Here is a 26805-nt window from a genome sequence, read left to right on the forward strand (position 1 = left end):
CACACACACACACACACACACACACACACACACACACACACACACACACACACACACATATGTATACACTTCTCTGTTTTATCTGTGGCCGTTTTTAATTATCACATTCAGGATCAGATAATGAACGCACTCACGTCATATCATCGTATAACACACAGATGATGAACAAAACTTTCAATTGAATTAATAAATCACGCAATAAGTTTTCTATGATCTATCTCATGCAAGGAAGTGGACGCGGTAAATAACGCAATTACTTAAAAATATCTATTAATCAGGTTTAAAAAATGCAACGGCGTCATCCATGTTATATGCAATTACACCTATTTACGCCTATGAACTTATGCGCTTCTACGCACTTGCCTATGCGCCTATGCATCCATAGATGCACTTCTGCGCGAAGCGAGAAACTCCACGGCTGCGGTAAAAGCGGTACATCTATGTATAACGACGTGCTTTCACTCTAGCCTCACGAACTCAGCAAAATCGCAGTTCCGCGTCTAAGTAATAATGATGTATCGTCGATGCGTATCGGCATAATTGCGATACAAATCTAATTGTAGCCGGTCGATCAGTTATTATCCACGAATGACTAACGCCGGATAATTATATCGTCATGCAACAATTGTGTCAATATACGTTTCCGCGAATGGTTGCAATGCGAATAATACCATCTGCTGACTACGTATTCGGCATACTTCCAAATCTCCATAATGTTAATTAAATAAAGAGCAATATAGCTGCCATCGAAATTGATCGCGCTCTCTAATCTCCAATACATATATGTATATCTTTATTTTTTTTCCTTTTTCTCTCTTTCTCTCTCCCTTCCCTGTTTTCCTCTTTGGAAACGTGAATATAATCTCGGTCAAACATCCGCGTTCACCGTAGCCGGCAAAATTTACCATAGGGTAATAACAATAATGTATACGTCGTAGAAAAACACAAAAGGTGATGTGTTACAAGGTCAAAAATCTCATATCTTGTTAATGTATCTGCCGATATTTATGAGACTCGAATATGTATGTTTCTCTCTCGTTTTTCTTTTCTTTTTTTTTTATCAAGGTGGGCGAAAGCATTATTGAATAATTAATAAGTTCGCCTTCGCCCGCTTCATTTTTAAAAGAGCATAAAATTTTCGGGTTTCTTTTTCGTTTGCAATGGCCATCGAATAAATTAATATTTATTGCCTGTCTATATCGCAACTTGTTTGTTCGTTCGAAAGAAGATATATTTGTATCGATTGATTGCGATATTATTGGATATTACATCGATAAAATTATCTGAGATTCGTTAACGGAATAGCGCTGAAACATTGAACATTGCAAACAATGCTATAATATATAAATTATTTTTTAAATGTATTTCGTATAATAAATTATATGTAATAATAAAGATATATTAATCTTAATAAACACTAGGAAACTGTTTTAAGAGAAATGATCGAATCGCCTGTATTAATAGAGAATCAAATTAAAATCAATATGAATTAGCATTAATAACAAAAATATATTATTAATATTTTAATATTATATACAATACAAATTACAATATTCATAAACAGAATCAAACAGCTGCTATTAAAATTACGTTGTAAAAAAATTCCGTAAATTTACACATATAATAAATGTAAAAATTACATGATTAGTCGTGTAAATATAAAAAAATCATACAATTTTACAGAAATTATTTAATTCCACAAAAATTATGTAAATTTGTTTTTATTGTGTAAATATATCTTATTTTATATGGAAAATTACGTAAATAGTGGGATATTTTGAATATTTTCAGTAATTATTCAAATTTTAGTAATATTACATAATATAATAGTAATTTTTCGCTAATAAATTTTTTTATAATAGTAATTTTTTATTGTTGTTAAATGTATAATAATATAGTGCGAAATGTATTATATCTTATCGTTCCTATACTACACATTCGCGTAATTGTAGTTCCAAAATCTGTTTAATTAAGAAGAGATTATTTTTGCATATTGCAAATTTACAAATGCATGAATGTTTACAACTATTATAATGGTCTCAAAATTATTCACTAATAATAGTTGTAATTTTACACAAAAATGTTTTACAGTGTAATAGCAAAAATTTTAATATAATGTTGCATGTGATTAAATAGAGAATGTAATAGAAAGGAGTTGAATCGTGCTACTATTCTTATACCAAAGCTATTTAAAACATGAACCAGCGTATAGTGATTATCGTTATGGGAACCATTCTAATCACTTTCGAGAGCGCGCTCTTCGATTGCAGGTGCATCTGCAAGTGCAATGTTATCGTGCACTGTTGCAAAATTGAGAGGATCTTTTTTCTCTCTTTCTCTCTTGACGGGAGTACGTTCCCGGACTTTCCGTGGGAGCGGAATTCGTTCCGCTGCGTGGATCACGCGCTTGTCCGGCATAATAAGATGTATGTCTCTGACATAAGACTTTCACCCCTGAGGGGCTCTCTGTTACGATCGATCCAATGGATCTCGGTTTACTGCATCGATACTTATTACCGTTCTGGTTATGGTTATGGAAATCTGCGAGCGCGGGCGTAGCAAAATTATTTCAGACTCCCGTTATGTTGGCTCTTTAATAAATTATACATTAACCTACTGATTTCATAATAATATGGTAAATTTTGTTAGATATTTATCTAATCGATGTAAATTATTATTATATAGATATAAGTATATTATAGATATTATTGTATATATTTTGGATGACGAAATATATGTTTTTTCTTTCTTCATGATCTCATGTACTTGTTTCATTTTCTTTATTTCATATTAAAAGATGTTACCGATTATATATACATATGTTATATGGAGGAAAGGATTGTGAGACTATTTGTATTTTTCAGCCTTTCTCTCTCTTTCTCTCTCTCTCTCTCTCTCTCTCTCTCTCGTTTTTTTTTCTTATCTCCGATCCATTTGAAGACTTAATCGATTAATTATATAACCAAATAAAATTGCCTCGAAGCAAAACTTTGCCGCTGAACTTTACACGCTGTATAGCTGATACAGCCGTTACGTCCGATCTTGCAATCAACACAAATGCAATTCTGCACTTAAGCGCGAAAAATGTTGACGAGATACCGGGTGTCTAGCGCGTCAAATTGTAGGTAAACATTGCACTTTAGTGGCAATGATATAGAAAATTTTCATCGCTTACTCATTTATCGGAATCTTTCGAAAGGAAATATAATTCGATGTTTGAGACTTTTGTGCGTAGTTTGAATTACAGAAAAACTTAAACTTATCTTAATTGTATTAAGATTCAAGTTATAATATCGATTAAGTATGATTGATTTTGCCTTTGTCTTTTAAAGCTAATTTAATTAGAATCGATATTTTGCTGAGAGAGCAACTTGAAAGAAAAAACTCAATTTAATGAAAAATGAACGGTGTAACATTTTTTCATAAAATGTATGTACATATATTTAAATAAATAATGGATTTTCCAACTCGCTTGGGCATTACACGATCCTTTCGCATGTTACGCGACAATTGTTGTACGCGACAATTGTCATTAGTAATGCAATTGCTAATGAACAATATTATTCGCCAAGTAATGTAATAATATTTATTATAAATTAAATTTTTGATAGATTATATACAATTTTTATTTTTGTCATGTTTATCAGAATTGTCAACAAATCTTCAATAAGCATAAAAGTTAAGAAATTCTGTAGACTCAGCAACTAAAGTCATGTGTGGTGATACTTAATATAGGTAGTTAATTGTCAGCATTATAAACAAAGTGATATGTCGATATCGGTGATCTTCCTCTACAAATAAAGTTTTTTTGTAGAAAAAGCAATAGGCTCTATTCTAACTCGTTCAAGTAGATTTTATTTTTGTTTTTAAATGTCTACTTTGATTATATTTCTTACAATTAGTGCAAAGTGTATTTATATCTATATAATCCATAGTTTCAATAAATATTGGGTTGTCCGGAAAGTTCGTATCGATGTTGAAGGAAAATTGAAACGCAGAAAATTTAAATTTTAATATACATTTATTAAATTATATAGGTTAGTCGACACTTTCTGGACAATCCAATATAATATCTAGCACAATGCAAAAGTTTAATCGAAGCATTACAAATGTATCATCAAACAATGTTGATACGTTATAATATTCTTTTCCCATCATGATTCAACGTTTTTCTCTCTTTATCTATTTTATTTATATTTTATATTACTTATCGTATATATGCCACTATCTGATGATAGTAAAATATCTACGAATTTTTTCGCGATGAAACGTGAAAATTGCGAAATGTATGTGCTACATTTAGAAAAGATTGTAGTTTATTATGCATCTGTACTTGTCATAATGTTATTATAATGTTTATTTTCAATCTTTTCTTTCATTTGTACTAATATCAAACGCCAATTACCTACATTTATGTATTCTTATAATAAACTATAAGTCACATATTATCTTCTATAAATACTAAAATTACTGTATAATTGACAAATGTTATGAGAAATATAATTTATATTATGTTTATGTCACAAGAAACATATACTTATATATTCATATATTTATACACACACACACACACACACACACACACACACACACACACGCACGCACACACACGCACGCACGCGCACGCACACGCACGCACATATCCATCTCCATTTTCTTCTCTCCGCCTTTCCATCATTCTATCTTTCCGTTTCCATACTCTATATACAAGGTAATTAACAATAAAATTCTCGCAATTCGGCAGAATCGGCTAAACTGAGACTCGAAAAGTCCTCTATCATTTTGTAATCTTCACAATAGTTAACAAGATATTAATTACTGAAAATTGCCGAATATTGGTTTTTAATCATTTTTTATTTAAATACTATCAATTTTATAGAAAAATAGCAAAAATTGTTTATTTTTTTCTCATAGAGCTCTAAAAATTTTTTTACAATTTTTTATCAACTTTTTATTATTGTATTTTCTTATTGACAACTATTTTTATCAATATGAGAAAGTACGGTATAAAAAAATTCTGAAAAAATTCTCAGAACTTTATAAGAAGTAAATAAACAATTTTTGTCTGTTGCTGTTTTTCTGTAAAGTTAATAGTTTTTGAGTAAAAAATTATTGAAAACCAATTCGGCGATTTTTAGTAATTACTATCTTGTTAATTATTACGAAAATTGACTTTTCGGCAAAATAATAAAGAACTTTTCGATTCAGTTTAGTTCATACACGCGCGCGTGTGTGTGTGTGTGTGTGTGTGTGTACATATATTTATTTACATAGTACATTGAGAAAAAATATAGTATATATTTTTTTCTCGGTGTATGTATTATATTTTAAATAATATTCAAATGTGCAATTTCTCTTGAATTGTTACTATATGTAACTACAGTTCTGCATGATACAATCGCCAAATGTGAGAAAATGCGAGAAAAACGATCGAATGGCAAACCAGCCTTTCATTACGCCGAGGGCATCAGATCGAGCGAATACGTTGCTATAATTTTTCATCTCGTAAAGGTTGCCGATCGACGGACATGCTTCTCCACTGATGCATATCTGTAATTGCTATTGCAGAATTTTGATAACGCATATTCACTGTTTTCTGGTCACTTAAAATACTTTAGTATTTTAGGGTTTTAATCCGAAAATTCAACACTGTAACACTTTTCTTGATCCGATTGGATTCTTATATAGATACAAAAATTAATAGATTTATCTAGATTTCGTGAAATCCATTATATTTCGAATTCGATGGTAGATATATTCATTAATACACCACCTAAGTTACACATAATTACAAATTAAATGAAATTATACAGAGTTTTCATAGTGGTATAATTGAAAGTAAAAACGATAGATTGCACAAATCTGCTTTAAATGGACACCGATTTTTTGCACAAAAGTTATTACTCATAACAATAGTTATTACTCTTGTTGTACAATTAAGCGTGTATTTTTGCGCGCATGTACCTACTTTTTACATTTATCACAGCTCAATAGCGAATGGCGCAGTAAAAGAGATACCGGTTCCGGTAGACGCTTCCGGTTAGCCTCGTCAGCGGTCCGGTTACAGTACCGCTACGTGATATCGTTGTATCGATTATTTAATGATAAATGTCGATTAACTGAAAGGATTAATCCATGCAAATTAATTGAGTCTTTTTTCGTTCTTTTAAAAGTTTCAATATTTGTTTCAAGACTTTTGAGAGATTTTTGCTTTAAGATTTTTGCTTTTTTGTTTTATCATTTGACAAAATGTAACTTGTCGTTGTGTACATTGCAAAAAATTCAATTCTAGTTGGGAATAAAAGCTTTGGATGCAATCTCACAGATATTAACTGATATTAACGAAGTTGCGTGAATAATTGTCACTAGTTAAAGACTCTCCTTGACTGAGTAGAATTTTTAACAATTCGCACACGTACGATCTCTTTGTCGTCGTGAGAGGAAATGACTTTATATGTATACGTGTACATGTATGCATTTGAACAACGAAAATTCATTAATGTTATCGATATCACCGATGGATGATTAACATCACCATGTTTTATTTTAAAGTCTGATTTCAATCTTTCTTTTTTTATTTAAATTCCAAGACACTTTTATCACGACGCATTTCTTGAATATAATTTTTCAAAGATAAGTATATAATCTCAAGTAAAGTTATATATAACATATATTTATTTATAATTCTCTCGTCAAATAAAAAAGAACTAATTTGAAATTTGTCGAGAAATCCAATGACAAAGTAGGTGACGAAGCGCATACGTCTTGCGCAAAGACCAACGCTTTACCGAACGATGTAACGGGGCATAATTTCCTGCGTGCGTTTTTGCGCGCGGTATGCTTACGCACTATTCCGCGGGACAACAGGTTTATGGCGTGAAATTATATCCAAGGATAACGTTTATTGCTTCTTTTCTCTCTCTCTCTCTCTCTCTCTCTCTCTCTCTCTCTTCGAATTCTGAACATTTAGACAAAACTAAATTGATCGCAAATAGAAACATCTATCGCAAATAAGTTTTCCATATATCAGTTAACCATCTTCTATGTTTAGTCGGTCATTCCTCATTTCATGATCCACAAAAAAAGAGGAAGCTTTTCGAAATACTTTATGTTTAAAAACTTTTACACGAATATGCGTTACAAAATCAGGTCATATCATAAACGAACGCATTAAAGAAGAATCAATTTTAAAGTCTGCTAAACTATGATTCGTCAAAGGTCAATTCGTACCTACGTATATATACTTATATATAGACATATATAAGGTTGACATCGAATATTAATGCCTAAATGTGTATTGTAAAGTATGGAATACATATAAAAGGATTTGTATTTCAATCCGCTCTAGAATGTACTTACAATTAGAGCCGATTAAAATTCAAGAAAGGGACATCTTGGAAAAATTTGTCAAATAAGATAACGTGTTTTATATGATTAATAATAAGCGATAAGCAACAACGGTTTTATGCGCAGATATCGCATTATCATCAGTCAATTTTTATCTTCAGCTCGCGTAAAACGTCTAAGTTTTTCAATTCATAATATTGCTCAATCAAAATCATTGAATTGTATCACTCAGAGATTATCTCGAAAAATTACGTGTTTCGATTCTTATTAATTGTGGTCTAATTAATATCTTGAAGATTAGATTAAAGTTAAAGAATAGAAACTGAAAAGAAGTGTAATTGCGAGACGAGTCGAAAATTGAAAAAGATTGCTCGCCTGTTATTTTAATACTTTTCGACAATTATCGATACAAAGTTAACACAATTGTATGGGTGTGCATTATATCAATACGATGTTACAATGTTTCCGGCCTCGTATCATTGGCTTCCTGGTTGGATTCGTGCATGTCCCAAGTCCCAGCAAAACTCCCACGTAAGTAAACACAGTAAAGTATGTACGAATGTATAGTAGAAAATCTTTTTTTTTCTCTTCCAATATCCTTAAGTATAACAGTATCTGAGAAAAATCCTACAAACTGTGTAAAACTGAAAATATGAGATTTTATGAAACATTAAAGAGTAAAGTCTTAGAAGCAACGTTTCGATTCTAGAGTGGAAATATAGGAAAAAATTTGCAAAAAATTCCATGACGTGTTGTAGTAGAAAAAGCACGATACGCAGTGTTGTATTAGCGGTGCACTGTATTCGGCTTCTCTTCTCGATATGCCGGATATGCGACACGTGTTTGAAATCCGTTATGTGGAAGTACATACGTCATATGTCACGAAAAACATACATATACATATGTATATAAATTATTTCCGAAGTCGCGTTTCTTCTGCGAGATATCTTCGTGTAAGTAGTAAATATAAGTAGTAAGTAATAAATATACAGGAGAAAAATAACAGGATTTTATTTCTGATTAATTTGAAATTGTCTTATTGTTAATGCTACAAAATTTTTACTTAATTTTGTATCTCATCCATTCTAATATGGAAAAAATTAGAACTATTTATTTTGGAATTGTGATCCCTTCTGCAGACTGATATTTAATGATCGTGATTCATTAATTTAAACTTCATCTTGACTCTTTAAATAGAGTAAAGTTGCCTATTATAAAATACTTTTTTTAAAAAGACTTGTAATTTATTTAATTTGTAACCCCGTATCTTCTACCTTCATGTAAAATTTATGGGAAATATATTTAAATTTTATCGTCAAAAATTAGCAATCGATAATAACTATACTTTGTTGTGAATGATATGAAATTTTTTATCAAAAATGCCGATTTTGCTCATTCAAAAAAAGGGTTCCTAATATGAGATATAAGGGTTTCCTTATATGAGGTAATATTCCATAATAGGAAACTGAGAAAAACATAAAGAAAAGTGTTTTTTATTACACGCTTTTATTATATTACAGTAGGAACAAAAAATTTTAATGTTATACATAATAATCAATCCGATTGTCATCGTTTGTTGTTAGTTCGTTGTTAATGTTATTAAATTTCATAATTATTTCATAATTTATTAAGGTTTTTTTTACTTATCTACCAATTTTATAAATTAAACTTCTGGCCCTTTTTCTTTCAACTTATTTTTAAATTATTAAATCATTATATTATATAATTTTTTATTATATTAATAATTATATTAATAATTATATAATTTTTTGATGTGTGTGTGTGTGTGTGTGTGTGTGTGTGTGTGTGTGTGTGTTAAATCTTGACAATAATAGAATTATCATTTTTAACATATCATTCGATAGTACACTTTGAATACTGAATTGTTTAGATGCTCTCATATTAGCTAGGAATATTCTGAATATCTCATTATGACTTCCACTTCTTGTGGTTTCACAATCACCAAATCTAATCTTAATTAAACAATCATTCACGTGTTTTCCTACCAACTGCGATCTTACTCTATCACTGTATGCAGACTTTATTATCAACCATTTATTTTTATATAGTAAAACAAGATTTAAAGATTATAAAATCAATAAAATTTGACTACATCCAATTTCACAAATCTTTTTTTGCAACGATTATACGCGTGATCTGATAATGAATTTTCTATTAAACAGGTTTTACTCTAAAAGTAAAAAATTCATGATAGAAACAGCCACACATATGCTTATTATAGTTTAGCAGAAACCCCGCTATCTTATATTAGAAGTCTATCCCATAATAGACTTTACCCCAATTTTTAGCTCGACAAGTAGAGAGTTGTATTGTCATAAGACGGAATGCGAAGATTTCGCGAGAAAGTGGCCTGTAGTAGAAGAATGGAAGGAGATCAGTAGGATGATTCAATAAATTCATCCACAGATTTTATCTCCACTATTTCCCCGTATAGAATTGGACTTATGGTTTCGCAATTTTGATTTAAATTTACACTGATGCAGCGGGGCTTTGTGTTATATCGGGCTGTCATTTGACAAATTACAAAAATTAATGCGAGAAAAATTTACGAAAGATCTTATTAGCGTATTTGTACTATTTACTGAAGGTGTGTATGATAAGAGCTTTGCTCTCTAAATGAATTTCCTTGGAAAAATTGTGATTTTAAATGAAATTAAGGATTTAATATAAAAATAAATAAAAATAATTAAGAATTTAGTTGTTATTATTATTATTATTATTAATTAAAATTTTTTGAGATAATTTAAAGTGTGTATAAAGGCAAATCTAATCATGATCTAAATTTCAAGGCTGACTTTAAAATAATCTTAGAAAAACTTTTATCATTTCCATTGCATCTAGAATTTTTAAAGTATTGTAAGTTTTAAAGTAAGGTTAAATGAGGCTAATTGTAAGATGACCCGCAAATAGTACGTGACACTGCCACTAGGACGCGAAGGTTTGCAATTTTCTTCTAAGATCGATACAAGAAAAAAGATATAACATTATAAGATTTTTCATTAGTATTCTCATGAAATAATTTTTTGGTAAGCTTTTTTATAAATGAAGAGGGTTTACTTTCAAATTTAAGCAAATTTATGATTTTACAATTATTACTTTAAAGAAAATCTGTAAAATTGTTATTTATTTTTATAATATATATTTATTTTTCACAATTTTTAAGTTTCTTTAATTATTTCTTTTAGTTTTTTAAATAAATTTTACATAAATTTTAAATAAGTTTTAAGATTACATTAAACAAATGTTTAAAGTGTCCACCTTTCTTGTAGGTTTTCTCTTTAGTTTTTTCTAGTTTTCTCAAGTTTTAAAGGCTTTCTAAGTAAATTTTCCCAAGGATTAATTGTAAATATTTTACATTAAGGATTGAACATGATTTTCATGTCTACACAAACATTTATATATTTTGCGTTGTAACTTTTATCGAAATCATCGTTTCATGAACATCTTGACAAATCAAATGTTTATCAAAGGTTACAAAAATTAGTTAAAATGAAACAAAAAATAGTTTGCCGAAAAATATTTTCTTACGGATTCAACTGTTATATAAAGGAAAGAAATATGCGATACGTACAATTGCATGTGTCACGCAGTGATAAGGACATTGTTGATATACGTATTATCTCGACATCGTCGTAATTTAAAATATTGCTAAATTTGCGAAAGTCATATTTGGTTAGCATTGAGATGAATCAATTTGAGATGAATCGCATTCGCGAATAATTTTCTGTTGTAATGATAGTCCAAGTACAATTACGTAATATTTAAAACAACAGCAGAAACATTACTTTTCTTCACTTCTTGCTTTCATGTCTTTTTCTCACTTTGTGCTCGGTACGTTACAATGTTATATAAAATCACTTTTCGTTATCACACCTGATGTCGATGCTATTTTCCACAACGACCTTGACGCACAATTTTCACGGAAGTTATTTGTTACAATTTCAATGTATTTTTCTGTATTGTTAAAAGAGAACACATACATATATACGTAATAAACGGGTCTATTACTTATAAGATTGTAGACTTGATTACTTATTAATGATTCAAGAATGCACAATTAAAAAGTACAGGAACAGGGAATGACAGTTTTCAATCTTTATAAAAAATTGTATACCAGAATACATGGCTTTTAATAAGTTGAAATCTGTTATTCCCTCGTTCTTTTGTCTCTGTGGCAACAATTTTACGTGTGAAAGTTGATTGCTCTATTAATTTTACATAAACGAAATTTTCCTAGAGAAACACTAACGTGTTTCCTGTAATACTACTTTCTCGGCATCTTTCGCACGATTTATTGTCGCTATCTGATGCACCCTTAATGCCTCGTACAGTCCGCTCAGATTCTCCGCCCAATACGTATACTTTTCGAAAACTAATTACGTGTGATACTATCCTGGTGAAAATTTTTCTCATAGTTTTTATACGAATTGGAACTTTTTTCAGAAATATACGGAAAGTCTACATCTTCTTTCAGAATTTTTCATACAAGTGAATTCTGAAATATTTTGAAATTTCTCATCCCATAAAAAAAATATTTTTTAGATTTTATCATTTCATCAGAAATTATACTTTTAAAAAAATCTTAGAAATCTTACGATATTTCATAATTAACATATATGAAAAATTCTGAGAAAAGATGTAGATTTTCTGAAATGTTCCGATTCCAAGTATAAAAAATGTGAGAAAGTTATAAAATTATATAGAAATTCTGAAAAATTATATGAAAAATTCTGAGAAAAATTTTCACCAGAATAATTATTATGTTTTCTACATACATTGCTCCTTTGATAATATCATAATGCACGCGATGACGATTTTCACTATCGTTTTTGCTTCGTATTACGTTTCACTTGTTATTCCACTAGAAAATAATAAAAAATGTAGAACTATACTTTTCAATAAATGCGACCTTCGACTGGAGTCACCCGTGCAGTTAAATCAGCTTAAAATTTTACAAAAAGTTCGTACGATTTCGTAAAATGTTTATCTGCACATAGAAATGCATCCAGTCACTAGATTCAGTTCTTTCTATCTATTATCACGTTGGATTCTTATCACAAGATGTCATGTATTGTATTTTTGATGATAACGTTTGCTTAGCATGAAATAGTGAACTTGATTTATTCTGCGTATGGTTATTTATACTACATACGCTCGATAAGAACTTTTAAAAAAGATAGGATATGCCAATGAAAGAGACCTGTGTTTAACAACTTGGTGTCTTCAATAACATTCTTTTTTTTAATATGTTTAAATATTTTCATCTCTATTAACATATTTTATAACCGTTATTTTATTACAATTATTTTATTTATTCTTAATAAAGACATGTGCATTTGGTTAATTGTAAAATTTATATTCGCGTTACTAACGAAATATTTCATAAACTTGATAAATTTATAATTAGAGTAACAACATACACGTCCAAAAAAAGAGAATACATGCATCTCTCTCTCTCTCTCTCTCTCTCTCTCCCCTTCCCCCTCGCTGTGTGAATTACTTTACATGCGCATCGATACATGCAACATGTATAAGGATTCGGCGCGAAATATGACGCACGTGCGACTCTCGTTAGCGACATATTCGAACGAGCCAGCAAGCGAGAGCGGAGAGAGCGAGAGATACTGGAGTGGCTAAGGAGTGGCGGGCTAAATATAATCCGTAGATCAGAAAACACGCATACGAAGTGCGTAATCCCCCGCCTAGAAACACGTTTGGTCGCCTTAAAACTATTCACTGCTTGCTACCATTCGTTTTGGGGTTACGCCGGTGCACATGCCAGTTCCTTCTCTCTTTTTCTCCCTTCCTTCCTCTTCCCCGCCCCTCTTCTACCTCGTACGGACTTTGCGCGTTTCCGCACTCGTTCCCGCAAGCGGGACAAACAGTCCACGACTGTTGCAGTGACTTCGGTGCAACGCTCGTGTACGTATGCACGTTTTACGTGCACAGTGCACAGAATGAGCGACACGCGCCTCCGATTACGCGCACCTGCTTTGTGTGCATCTTCTAACATAGACGTGGGTTTGATTCCGACAGTGCAGTTATCGTGTAAATTCGAACAATTCTGTCGTAAGATTTGTCATAACGATTTCAGAGGCGCTTGAAATCAGTAGGAATATTTTTACATGTGTATACTACACTGAGAAAAAAATATAGTCAATTTTAATAAATATTTAGTTCAATACTGCCAACTAAACATTTATTTACAGTAAATAAATATTTGTTCAGTAAAATAAAAGATTGTTAAATCAAATTAACATTGCTTGTATCAAATAAATATATCTTTATATTTAATAAATATTTCGTTGACAGTATTCAACTAAATATTTATTAAAATTGACTATATTTTTTTTCAACGTAGAAGAGATCGGTAAGAAAATAAAACTTTGATTAATTCTCCTTCATAATATTTGAAGTTTAAAGTGCAATATTGATCTGTGCATTACGTGTGTGTTATTTACTGAAGAAAGTCGTATCATGTAGTCAAAGCATTTGTGTTTCTAGTGCAGCATTATCATGTTTCTTAAATATTGAATTTTTACGCGAAAACGATCGATGATATTGAATCACAGGTGTTGAAAGTTTATTTCTACGAGAATCCTTGACATTTCTTGATTCACACGAAGGCGAAACTGATCAAAATTGATATATCAATCGATATAAAACGAATATAACGAATAGAGAAAGGTAATTCGCGTCAAAAATTAAATTTCATTCGTATGGGACATTTTACTTATCTAGTCTAATATTACGTCATGTCTCTACATCAAATCCTGTGTGATATCGCACTTTGTATCTCTCATTTCTATCCTTATTGTGCAACAAATGCATTTGCGTTATAAGTATATCTTGTTTTCAACGCTGTCAAATATTAAGATAGTTAAAATTATACAGTACTTAAAAAATTAAAATATAAAATACAAATAAAATAAAAAAATTAAAATGTAACAACTTTACGAGGAACCATCTTCGATTTGGTAAAGTTTCTATTTTCGATAACCGTGTTGCTTACTCGAGCAACAGTGGAAATGCCGGCATGGCCTCAATTTTTACAATTTTGTAGAGCGTAATGCAAAGCGATCGTATCGTGCAAGAGTTTTCGTGTCAAAGAAATATAAAAATATAAATCTTTTCTATCTTACATGAGAGATTTAGGTATCGGAAATATTTTGTGAAATATTATCAGGGAGGTGTAAGGAACTAAAGAGAAGAAAGAAAAAAAATATATCGTTCACCAAATGTTAGTTTCTAGTTGCTATAAAGCTATCTTCTTTGCAGAACAAAACGTGTAAATCAAAATTGCGGAAACGCTAAGTGCGGCTAAACAAATTTAGCGCCGTGAAAATTAAGACTAACACAGAATGATCTTTTCAGATCTCTTTAAGCGATCGCTTTGTCCGGCGTGTAATAATATCGCGCGTGTCAGTAGAAGGTAGGGAGATGGAAGGAGGATCGGAATCTTAGCTAATTCGAGATTGGACGGACGATTCTTGGGGGATAAAACGAAACGCGTGTCTAATGCGATGAGTAAAGAGCAGGAGAAGCTCACAAGTACAATACGATGCGACGCGACTGTTGTACGATAAACGGTATGCATATACACGTGCTATAATATGAACATAATTGTTCATCGCGGTTGTATAACGTTGCTTCCAAGCGGCCTCCAACAGTCGTTGCCGGAGCGTCACGTCGTCTTGCAAAAAATTTCGCGATATTCCACTGTTGTTTAACGTTATTTAAAGATATCGATCAAAAACTCGTAGATCTGAAAATATGCGACAATCACGTGAAAATCATTCGCTATTGTTATCGACAACGAGTGCATTTAAAAAAATTATTTTCGGAAGTCGAATTGTTGGCTCCTCGAGCGAAGATTCGTAATTATTATTTATCACGATTAATTGTTACATTGACAGCAAATAAAATAGAATTGTTAAATAGTTAAATAATAGAACAATTAAAATAAAATATATATTTAATCGAAACTCAATTTATCAAGATAAAATTTGCACTTGTGCTTTAAATGTACGCGCGCGTATTTATATTTTGTACAACTTTGTTCCTTTAGAGACGATGACATTGCATTGGTCTATCTATACATCCATCTATGTCGTCGAACGCGCGGACGTGAATTCTCATACTGCCATAAGTTCCGTAGCTCATGGTGTTCATGGTCGTGAATTGCGTCGCGTCGCCGCGTCGTTACTTCAAGACGACGGTTGCTTTTTGCTCCGCTATGCGAAATTAACCGATCTTCAGCTTCGATCCGGTCATTTCGTTCGCGGCCCTCACGCGTTCGCTATCTAGTGCACGACGTGATGCCGCGCTACGCTGTGCCAATTGTTGCGCGCGTGATGTGCAACGAGAGCGTAAAACAACAAGAAGAAAAACAACGGCTAAATAACTATATTCGAAGAAAATTGGAACGCAATACTTGGTATCGTTCACGAACCCGTTTACATTTGCTCGTTCATTCGGCTCTCTGTAATTACGTAACGCGTAGATAATACTAGCTGACGACGTTGCGACAACAGCGTAGAGTCGTTCGTTCGTTTTAGATTCGTCAAAGCTCGCGCGCGCGTGATCGTTGATGATCGTGCCATCCGCTCTTCCGTGCACAACGGTTTTATGTCCGACGTGCTCGAATAAAACATTCGTTATATGTTTATACGTACATTTGCGAGCGTACATGCATATTTACGCGCGTGCTTATAATTCTCGGATGAGCGAGCAAATATACGAGCCACGTATGCGTTAAGTTGAGGACGACAAGTATGGTAAAGATGAGGAGACAACAACGCGAAATCTAACATATATCTACCTATTCAGCAAATTTATTCTATATCGATCTGCACATTTTTTCTTGTTTTCATATCGATATTCGATTCATGGGAAATTGTCGAAATCGTTCCAAGGCGCGGCGGTGGCTCGGTGTGTCATCGCAAAAAGTTATTGTTGCGATCGCCATTTCACAAAGCTCTTCGTCGATATCTAATAACGTGATTACGAACAAAAATTAACAATTATAGCCGATGAAATTTTTTTTCTCGATTATAAAAATTATCGGATAAATTTGAGGCTTTGCCAGTATTCTGTTAGTCAAATTTATGAGACGTAAGAAATATGTTTGCGAGTGATTACGTGCGATAGAAATTAGAGGATACAAAATTGTAACGAGTATATTTGGAAACGGTTTAAGAGATACAGGATGTGAAAATTTCAAGGCTACAGAGCTATTTTTTATAAACAAAATTTGAAATATAGAAATTTAGATTTCAATATCACCGATTATTTCTACGATAAGAAAAATTTACAAGATACAGGGAAGTCGCAATCGAGTATGAAATTAAGCCTCGCGATAAACGAAAACAAACTCGCTCGGCTTGTGATAAATAGAACATTTTGCCTTGAAAGAATTTGTGTGAAATTTATGCGTGATATAAAGGAAGACATTTGCAAAGTAATGCATAATAATAAGATGCCATAAAAGTGTCATCTGGAATCCAACCGGACTATATTATACGATTATTTTCGTATGAAGAAAAATTCAGATTCTCGAAATGCAGCGCCGAGATATTGATTACTCTCACCATTGATACAGATACAAAATAAATTGATCACTTCCTTCGATAAATTAATGGAAATTAATGTCGAAGTTCAAAAGATCTTTTTCTTCACTCGAAGAAATGAAGAAGTGAATTGAACATAAGTTACTTCAATGTTGCAACGACTAATGAGTAGTTATTCGTATCTGTTGCGATAACGCGACAAGTAGAGCAACATTTTTGAAACATGTTTCACTTGGTCATTATTTTTCAACTTGATCAGTGATTCGATCGTCATTTAACGATTGATTTCGAAAACTGATTCCAAAAGGGCTAAACGTCGTAACGGAAGGAAAAATTAAAAGAAGAAAAATATATATATACAATTCCATTAAAAAAAATCCTGGAGTAATACCACCTAAGGTCAAATGGATATTATCATCCAATGTGTCTTTTTAAGCCTTATAACTTTTGTCTAAATCTTTTTTTCAAAATTGCATTTATTTTTGAGATATTCGACTGTATCCAGATTTTTGGAACATTCTGTGTGTGCATATATATATATATATATATATATATATATATATATATGTGTATATATATATATATATAGCGGAGATGAAGGAGGGGCGACACGTTTTGACAGCTTTGAGAACTCCCGCGAAGAGTTCGACCTTGAACAGTGGCGTCACGAATATCGCGACGGCAACGTGGTACGACGTCCCGACACCGATAATCGTACATTGTCGTGAGTTCCGCGATGAGACGAAACGCGACATTATGAAAAATAACGAAGCGGGAGACCATAAAAGATCCTGCGATAATGAGATGGGAATAAGATTTGTTGAACAAAGGACAATTAAGTCCTTGGAAGGAGATACGAAAATCTTGTCATCGAAAAACAATGTTTCGGAAAAAGACACGACGATGGGACTTCTCGCTGAAAGACTCTCGCTGTCTTCCGATAATGTTGATGCCGTCGACAAGGCGTCGCGAAATAAAGCGGAGGTCGTCGTGAGATCGAATAAAGTTCGCGCAGACGTCAGGCCTTACAGTTTTGAAGTAAATCCCAAGTCTCGCGTAAACGACTTAAAGACTCGAAATGGGAAGAGACGCAGTACTATGGAACTGAATGCCACTACGACGGTGAAGACGGACGCCGATGGAGTGCCGACCATCAGTTTCAGTTTTTTGCGCGCCGATGAGAATTTTCACGAGAACGACGATGAGATCGTTATTTTGGAGGTTGACACGAGCGATCAAACTGATTCTTCAGGAAATCAACTGTATGATCTTCCTAAAAGCGCCAGCCTAGAAAATAATCAAGCTCCCTTAGAACGAACTGGACATGATAAGGAAATAAATTCGGGTGAGCCCTCATTACCAGTCATTCGCCAGGATCTTTACGACGTGCCGAAATCAACGCGCAAGGACGTATCTTCGAACGATTTGCAAGAGAAAGAGATGCCAATCTGCAATCCCACGCAGGAAAACTGCAAGAGCACGAACATACTTGTTTCGTTTGAGAAGAATAAGAACCAACAACGCGATCAGATGAAACGTTCTACCAGGTCACTCAAATCTGGCAGAAGAAGCTACGGCGCGTCAGATAGCGACGGTTACGATGCTGGCATAGCGTCGATGTCGGGATCGTATTCGGATCCGGAATGCCCGAACGAGGCAGCATTGTCGGAGAGTGGTGATTCGAACCGCAGCAAGCGATTGAAGTTGCAGAAGAGACGATTGGGCAAGGCTTGGGGTAGGATGCGTAGCTGGCTGCGAGAGGAGAAGACCAGGATCGGCCAAGTGGTCAATAGGCACGCCAAGTTGCAAGCGGTTGGCGCGCTCAGTCCCGAGGTAGTGTCGAAAAAAAGAGGAAAGAAAAGATAAGAAATCTTGGCACGATTATAGTAAACATTAGTTAAAATCGGTCGAATGTAAGGAAACTAGATTGATAACATATTAGTTATATTATATCTGATTCTCAAAAGATAACATTAAACGTACGGTCTTTACAGTAGGTAAAAATAGCAGATAAAATTTAGAAATGTATTTATTCAATTTCTTCAAATCTGAGACAATTTTAACTAATGTACTATAAATACGTTTATAGTGTTACTCAATATGAAAAATTAAGAGTGTGAAATTTTCGGTTATAAAGAAACGTACAATTTATATTTTATATAATTCAATACTTCAAAACACTTTAACGTTTAAACTATATACCTTATATATGGACTTTTTTGCTCTTGTTCTCTAATTTTTTTACATATATTTTTCCAAACATCCTAAATACGAATTGAACAACGCGATACAAAGTTTCCAAGATTTCAGATTCTTTCATTTATTTCGATCGATTTTTTTATTGAAAATTCTCGCATCAAGGTGCGAAGCAATTGTGCCACTCCCGTGGGAACATCTAAGAGCAAGCAGCGTGGCTTCTATGATTTAACGCGAGCTCACATCCAGGAGTCTGGCTCGATCACCAGAGTGGAAGAATTTGGTCTATCGTCGGTTTCGGAGGAAGCGAACGTTTCCGATGATACGGAGAGACCAATGTCAGTATCGCCTGATTTGGGGAAGATGTCAGCGAACGGTACGAGAAGATTGCGCGGCAATTTGCGAAGAAAGACGGCCAGTTCGGACAACATTTTGGAAAACGACAGGACAAAATTACAGTTACCAGGATCTTTGAGCATGGACAAACTATGCTCACATGTGAACACAGAGAACGACGAGATGAAAACGATACCAATGACAACGGCGACGATGATGGTGACAGCGCCGGCAATGACGACGATGGCGGGGACCAGTGATACCGAAGCATCGAGGGATCACGGTGGGAAAAGTAGTCTGATTAAGAGGAGAATGCTCGGCTCAATTAGAGGGTTAATGGCCTCGACTCATCTATTGCAAACCTACGAGTCCGACGAGGTACTTGCGCTCTTATCGCTTCTTTCTCACTGCTAAGATCTGCTCAGATTACTGACATGTTTGTGCACTTGTCATGATACTGACAAGTACTGATGTTGAACACTTGCGACAATATGATCGAACATAACGCATATCTTGAAAACTAGAAAGAAATGAAAAAATTAGATACGCGTGTATACGAACGGGACTAAAGAATGTAGTCGATGTTTGTACGCGTGCATGTGTGTTTTCATTGGCGCTCTAAAGCGAATTCCGGATGTGAAATATAGACACCGTACGCGCGTGCACATATTCGAATACAGAAACGTCACTAATATTTGAATAATCTTATTAAAATTAATAGGAGTGTGCACATCGCGCTTGTAATGAATAAGACCACAAAGTTTGTAACTAACTTATTAACGCGATGCAACAATAGATGTGGATTAATATCGGCATGTATGAAATTGTTAATAATCTTAGGACGATGAATAAGATTGCTGATAGAGTTTGATAGAGTTCAATAAAATAAATTTCGTAACGCAAAAATTTAAAAGATACGTCTCTTAGATATCTTTTAAATGTTGCATTATCGTATACTTATAAATACATACATAAAGTATTCATTATATTCATTTAAGAAGACGAAATCTTTTATGAAAAAAAAAAAAAATTTCTTGTCAAATCACACACTTGACATGTTTATTTTTACTCATGATGTCTATTGCTGGTTATATAAACCTATCACAACTAAACTTATCACATTTCAACAGATATTTTATATAAGTAATAAATATAAGTAGCCATTTCGATGAGATGCATGCGCGATAAATACTTAGAATCAACAAGAAAAAATTAAATGTCTGCTTTCTTTTTACATGTTGCTTTCAGCGATGACATTTTCATCGAAAATCGCTTTCATCTGTACAGACTTTTCTGGCACGTTTAGAATGCTTTTTGTTGATGTCTATCAAGTCATTACATATTATTTACGCGAATTTGTTATGCACGAAACATTTCTTTTTTGTATGTGTGTATTTTATGAAGCTGAATTCCTTCTCTGACCTTTGCATCGCTGACTTGTATAAAAAGATTTATTCATCGAATATGTTTGTGTGTATTTATTAAAATTTTTATAACAATAATTTATGAAATAATGGATATTTTCATCACTCAACTTAATATTACTGAATCAAAACTGTAAATGTAATAAAATATTCATTGACCTATGAAAAAATAATGAAAATTGATCCAATTTCATAATGATTTAAGTTATAAAATTATTATTAGAATTCATTGCAAGTTATATAATATAAATGAATCCCCAGTTATTGTATCAATAAATTAACTACATTAAGTCGAACATTAAATCTGATATTGATTAAAGATTATTCAAATATTATTGAACTAAAAATGACCAAAAATTTTTTTCAATCTGTCTAGAATGATTAATCGGAAAAAAATGTTCTAATATATCTAATATAATATTTAATATAATATGATATCTCAATCATATTTCTGTATGTATATTATATGTGTGTGTGTGTGTGTGTGTGTGTGTGTGTGTGTGTGTGTGTGTGTGTGTGTGTGTGTGAGCGTTTAACAATTAATTTTTACACGTAAATTTATAATATATAATACGATCAAGACATGCCAATTTCGAAAAAAAAAATTTTCGTTTTTTACTTTGTCTCTCATTTTTCAGTTCATCGTTTTCTAATTCTGCTTTCCCCAAGTTGAAATTTTACAGGCTATTTGTCCGATCGAGAGATTTATTGACTGTCCAAGAGAAATGGCGCTAAGCGGCCAAGCACGAGCATGTCTTGAAGCATCGCAAAAGCAAAGCATGGAAAGTGTGGGAAAGTTATATGGAGAAAATAGCCAACTCTGTTTTATACACATACATATGCGCGTGCTTATACACGCTTGACCGTCTTCCTTATGTGTTCTCATGTATGTCTTGAAGATCGCGTATGCGTGTAAGCCATATATTTAGAGACACGTAACTGTGAGGAACAGGACTGTTTCTCTGTGACTACATTTGACCGTGGATTTTTCAATAGTGTAGCATAGAAATTGATAAGTTTCTCTGAACAACATCGAATGTACGATATAATTGTTGCCACGATTAATAATTTTTATTAAGATTTCTCAGATCAGCATCCTCAATGCAAATTCACTTTTGCTTACAATTCATTTATTTTAGCTTCAATTTTTTGTAAAAATATCACGCAAATCATATCATATAAGATATAGCGCAATTGTTATGTAGGATTCGAGTGAAATATATTTTTATTTGCATTTTATTGTTTGTATTTCTGATGACTTCTGGTATTATTACCAAATTAGGACATGACAATTTAACGGACTGATGGTCACGAGCTACTGGCTCAAAGCAACGCTCATGGCGATGAAAGTTTCTTTGTCGAACGATAAAAGTGGTAGATAAATTATCTGATATGACGAAATATAAAAGCAAGTTCCATTTAAAAATTCATACGCAGAAATTCTCACATTTACGTAATTGAGGATGCGAATGAAGAGACATCCACATTGAGCTACTGGTTAAGTAATTGGTTTTATGTAATCGTGCCATATACATTTTTTCGATCGAACTTGTATTGACATTTAAGACGCGAGATTGCCACGCACCAATAAATTATTAAAATTGAATTGGCCCAATAAGTGAACCAAATTCCAAGATGTGATATATTTCAGATGGTGATATATTTCAGAAATGTTATATAGATCTCCAAATGCATATTACGCTATAATATGATAAATTCAATGATTATCGACTAGTCATTGACTCGTGCACTTGTTCACTGTGAGTGGAAATAAACCACCTGTTGCAAGTGCACGCCCATTTGTCGTCATCGACCTATAATCGATTAACCTTTCAATCGTCCAAATTGATAATAATTACACCAACTCGTTTCATCTCAATTGTTACCCGAGAATGCATATAATTGCACTTATTATATATGAATTTATTTTTTCATGGTATAACGACGTATTTAAATATTTTTGAGAGAGAGAGAGAGAGAGAGAGAGAGAGAGAGAGCGCAAGCAAGAGAAACAGACAGAAATTTCAAACAAAATATTTATAAACCGCTGAAGTAGCAGCGTCCACAAACTGTTAAAAAAGCGCTAAAAATAATGTATATAAACGCTTTTAGCACTTTGCAGATGCTGCTGTGCTACTTAGACGGTATCTTTACTAGTAAGACTACTCATTTTGTTTCTTTTTTCATGCAGGTTACAATAACCTAAATATTTAGAAAAGTAAAAAAAAAAATGTCATGTCGCCTGCGAATATGCGAATATTTGAATATTCTATTTATAAAGATAAGAAATTATAGAGATAAGAAAACGGCGAAATTTTTGCTCTTGATTTTTATATGAGATTTTTATATAAATGTAACATACATAAATTCTTTATATTCTTTATATTCCTTATATTATATATGATTTGTTATCCACAGATCAACATTAGGATTTTATTATGTCTTAATACTATTGTATTGAAACGAACAATGATTAACTGTAAAACACATTCAGTTGAAAAATGAAAAATTTGTCATTTGGCAAATAGATTATTGATCACGCGTTTAATTATTACTTGCTAATTAAACGGATACATGTATCGGACTGATAATTACATTACAATAAACTGAGAAGAGTTATCCAAGATAAATTGTTGTTGTAAATGTGAAAAAGATTAGAAACTGTGGATATACATATATGAAAGTGTTTTTCCCATGCGTGACATTTTATCAATTCACTAACTGATTACAACTTTCGCCGTATCGCCGACTCTAGAAATTTCTCATATATACACAAATTTATCTCATTCTACTAATATACACCTTCCCTCGTTTTATTACATGTACCATATATATGTAGTCTAGCAAAACAATCTTTTACTATAGAAAATTAATATAACATTTAGGATGAGGTTCGTGATATAAAATAGATCTATTACAAATTGATGCAGAAATTTTTCACTCTTTAAGTGGTTGTCATTTTAATATGAAATAAATGTATCGCGAAACTACCTAGCAAACTGACATTATTTGTAATTATTTTAATATTATTCTAATGTTAAAGATGTCATTTTAACGTCAAAATTTTAACGACAAATAATGTCTTATTTGCTAGGAAGGTGCGCTTCTTCCCAGTCAGAAATGATAATGGAATCGACATCGAATCGATGTATGTAGATTCTATGTAGATTTCATTATCATTTCTGACTGAGTTAATATCTAATAACTTTTTTAACATTTAATATAATTAACGCGATTATGATTTACGTTATTGTTAACTTTCTCTTGAGGAAATGCCGAGATAGAAGTGCACATGTAAATAGCAAATTATCATAAGAAACGCTTTCGGTAAAATTTAAATTGAATCTATAGAAAGTTGCTCTGTCATTTTGTTAGTCGCGTCACAAATAAAACAGATGTTCTATTGCGTGACAATCGATGATGTGCGTATCAATCGCATGATACAATGTATAACGGCAGTATTTTATAATGCACAAATCTAACGTGAGATTTCATTGTATGACTTCAATAATGACGAATATTGTTGATATTATTAACACAAATATATCTCGTGAAATTGTGCAGTCATTTAATAATTGCAATGAAAATTATAAATAATAACTTCAAGTTATAAAAACAAATGTTTTGCTTTGTATACAAAACATAATTATCTTTCCGTACACAACACACAGATAAAGAAATAGATACTATATAACAATTTAAAAAAAAAAATTATGTTCTTGCGAGATCTCCGTATCTCCTACTTTGTTCATCAAATTATCAGATCAAAATCTTTGGAATTTTATCAGCAATATTGATTCTGAAAGAGTCTCTTTGAAATCGATCAACAGCGCAAAAATGCGTTAGATGATACGCGTTTATCATTACAATGACAAAAAAATGAAACTTATAGAAAAAAAACGCAACTAAGAAAAATATGTTAACGATTGGAAAACTGTCAATTATATTTAGAAAAAAACGCGTCAAATTTATTAGAGAAATATTTCATATTCCTGATTCATTTCCTAAGATTTTAAGCCAGTGAGAATGACTTTTTAATATCTTGCATAACTTGTACACGTTATAATCGCGAGAATATGACATAGACTGCGAACAGAAATATAATATGTCCTTGCCGACTCTAATATTTCTATTACTACTATTACCATTAAAGAGATATTATGTAACATGATTGTACATTATGACTAGATGTCGAGTATCGATGAAATTCAATTCGTTCTCACTCGAGAATATTTTAATAAATGACAATTTTTTATACGTTATGTGAAACTGTAGCTAGCTACAGACATTCCATCGTTTCAAATTGATTTAGATATCACTTTTTACTTCTTATTTTTACATTGCAAATATTTGAAGCAAACAATTTATACGATTTATATTTACTATGATGTGATTTATAAATCTCATCTTCAATGACTGCGTTTTGAATTTTTTTAAGTATACATTATCCGCATTAGAATGTAATTATCGACGACATAGAACTCAATTTGTTTTACCGACTTTGAATTATCAGTCGTATTTAACACGCTATGCTTCAATAACTTCGTAGAAATGATTTTCTGATTATCGAAATCGTCAAATGACATTTTATTTAAGCACGATCCAATGTGTACTCAACAAACTCACGATGACTAATTCTGATTCCTTTCGCTATAATCCTATATTATACAATATCTTATACCAATATTGTAAAAACTTATCATATCTTCATATGTACAGAGTGTCCCATAACTCTCAATTAATATTTCTGGGAATAAAAGAGGATGACATTTTGAAAGAGATGACGTTTTAAAAGTTTTTTTTGGGTCAAACCATTACCGAGTTATTAACGATTAAAGTTGCTCAATCAGATTACGCTCAGCTGGAATACGAAGGAGTGTAACGTGCCATAGAATTCTTCGCGCTTACTGTACATTCTTTCGATTAAAATTTTATTATAATTTTTTATATTAATTAATAAATAAATAATGAATAAATCAATAAATGGGTAGATTATTTGTTTATTTATTTATTTATCTGAAAAATTATAATAAAATTTTATAATATAAGCGATTTATAATAACATATTTTAATACAAGCGATAGATGTAATTAATTAATTAGCGTAATTAATTAGCGTTGTTTTAGACTATTCATTGAAAAGGATCATATTAAGAATCGAAACGTATGAATTTATTTTTTATGTAATATCATAAATATAAGATTTAGCACAAGTTAACCAGTCTAAAATTCTAACAGCTCTTGATTCGTATTTATTTCAAATAAAATTTTAATCGAGATAATGTACAGTACGAGTCCTATGACATGTTACATTCCTGCGTATTCCAAGTGGGCGTAATTGAGCAACTTTATTGACTTTGTAAATAACGGTCTGAATCAAAATTGGGAAAAAAACTTTTAATTTAAAATGTCATTCTCTTTCACTGTCAGAAATATTAATAAAAAATTATAGGATATTCTATATACATCCTAGTTAATTAGCACATATAATATAGCTCTTTCGACTTTCTTCAAGGCTTATTTACAAGCGAGTCAACTTACTTTCACCGGGTACCTCGGGCTGTGATTAAGCTTTAATTTCGAATCAAGTGTCAGTCACCTTGGCGCGGCAAACGAAAAGAAGTGCGATATTCGAGCCACGGGAACGTTTATCATGCACGAACAAAACGCCTTTCCATTATAGCTGCGGTGTTTTATGATTTTATCGTAATTGCTTCCGGGACGAGTCTTGGAGAAAAGAAACTTCCTCTCTCTAGGATACGACAATATTTTATTCAAGTTGAGAACTGCGCATCTATTAAGATACAAAAGAATTTAATCATAAGAAAATAAAGGAGAAAATGACCACAACTGCTATTAATATGTACAAATATTTAAATAGTTTTCTTATTATACACGTATATATATATATAT

The 26805-nt window shown here is 32.2% G+C and overlaps 1 protein-coding gene and 1 long non-coding RNA gene across 5 annotated transcripts in view; both read left to right on the forward strand.

The window, feature by feature from the left end:
- The window catches only part of LOC108687859, a 2353-nt gene extending 1332 nt beyond the window's left edge, over positions 1–1021 (forward strand). The window contains exon 3 of the long non-coding RNA XR_001931760.1: positions 112–1021. This is a non-coding gene — a long non-coding RNA (uncharacterized LOC108687859). The remainder of the gene's footprint in view (positions 1–111) is intronic.
- A 12242-nt stretch (positions 1022–13263) lies between these two features.
- LOC108687857 overlaps positions 13264–26805 on the forward strand; it is an 18823-nt gene continuing 5281 nt past the window's right edge. Inside the window, exons 1-4 of one of the 4 annotated variants that reach the window (XM_018193865.1) lie at positions 13264–13437; positions 13941–14055; positions 17527–18770; positions 19299–19847. In XM_018193865.1, coding sequence (XP_018049354.1) covers positions 17532–18770; positions 19299–19847 — 1788 coding nt within the window. In that variant the 5' untranslated portion in view covers positions 13264–13437; positions 13941–14055; positions 17527–17531. Of the gene's footprint in view, positions 13438–13802; positions 14056–14897; positions 14958–15730; positions 15806–17526; positions 18771–19298; positions 19848–26805 lie in introns of those variants that run through there. The other 3 variants (XM_018193864.1, XM_018193863.1, XM_018193867.1) reach the window with 3 other exon arrangements.

Source organism: Atta colombica, unplaced genomic scaffold (assembly GCF_001594045.1).
Source record: "Atta colombica isolate Treedump-2 unplaced genomic scaffold, Acol1.0 scaffold219, whole genome shotgun sequence".
Classification (NCBI taxonomy): domain Eukaryota; kingdom Metazoa; phylum Arthropoda; class Insecta; order Hymenoptera; family Formicidae; genus Atta; species Atta colombica.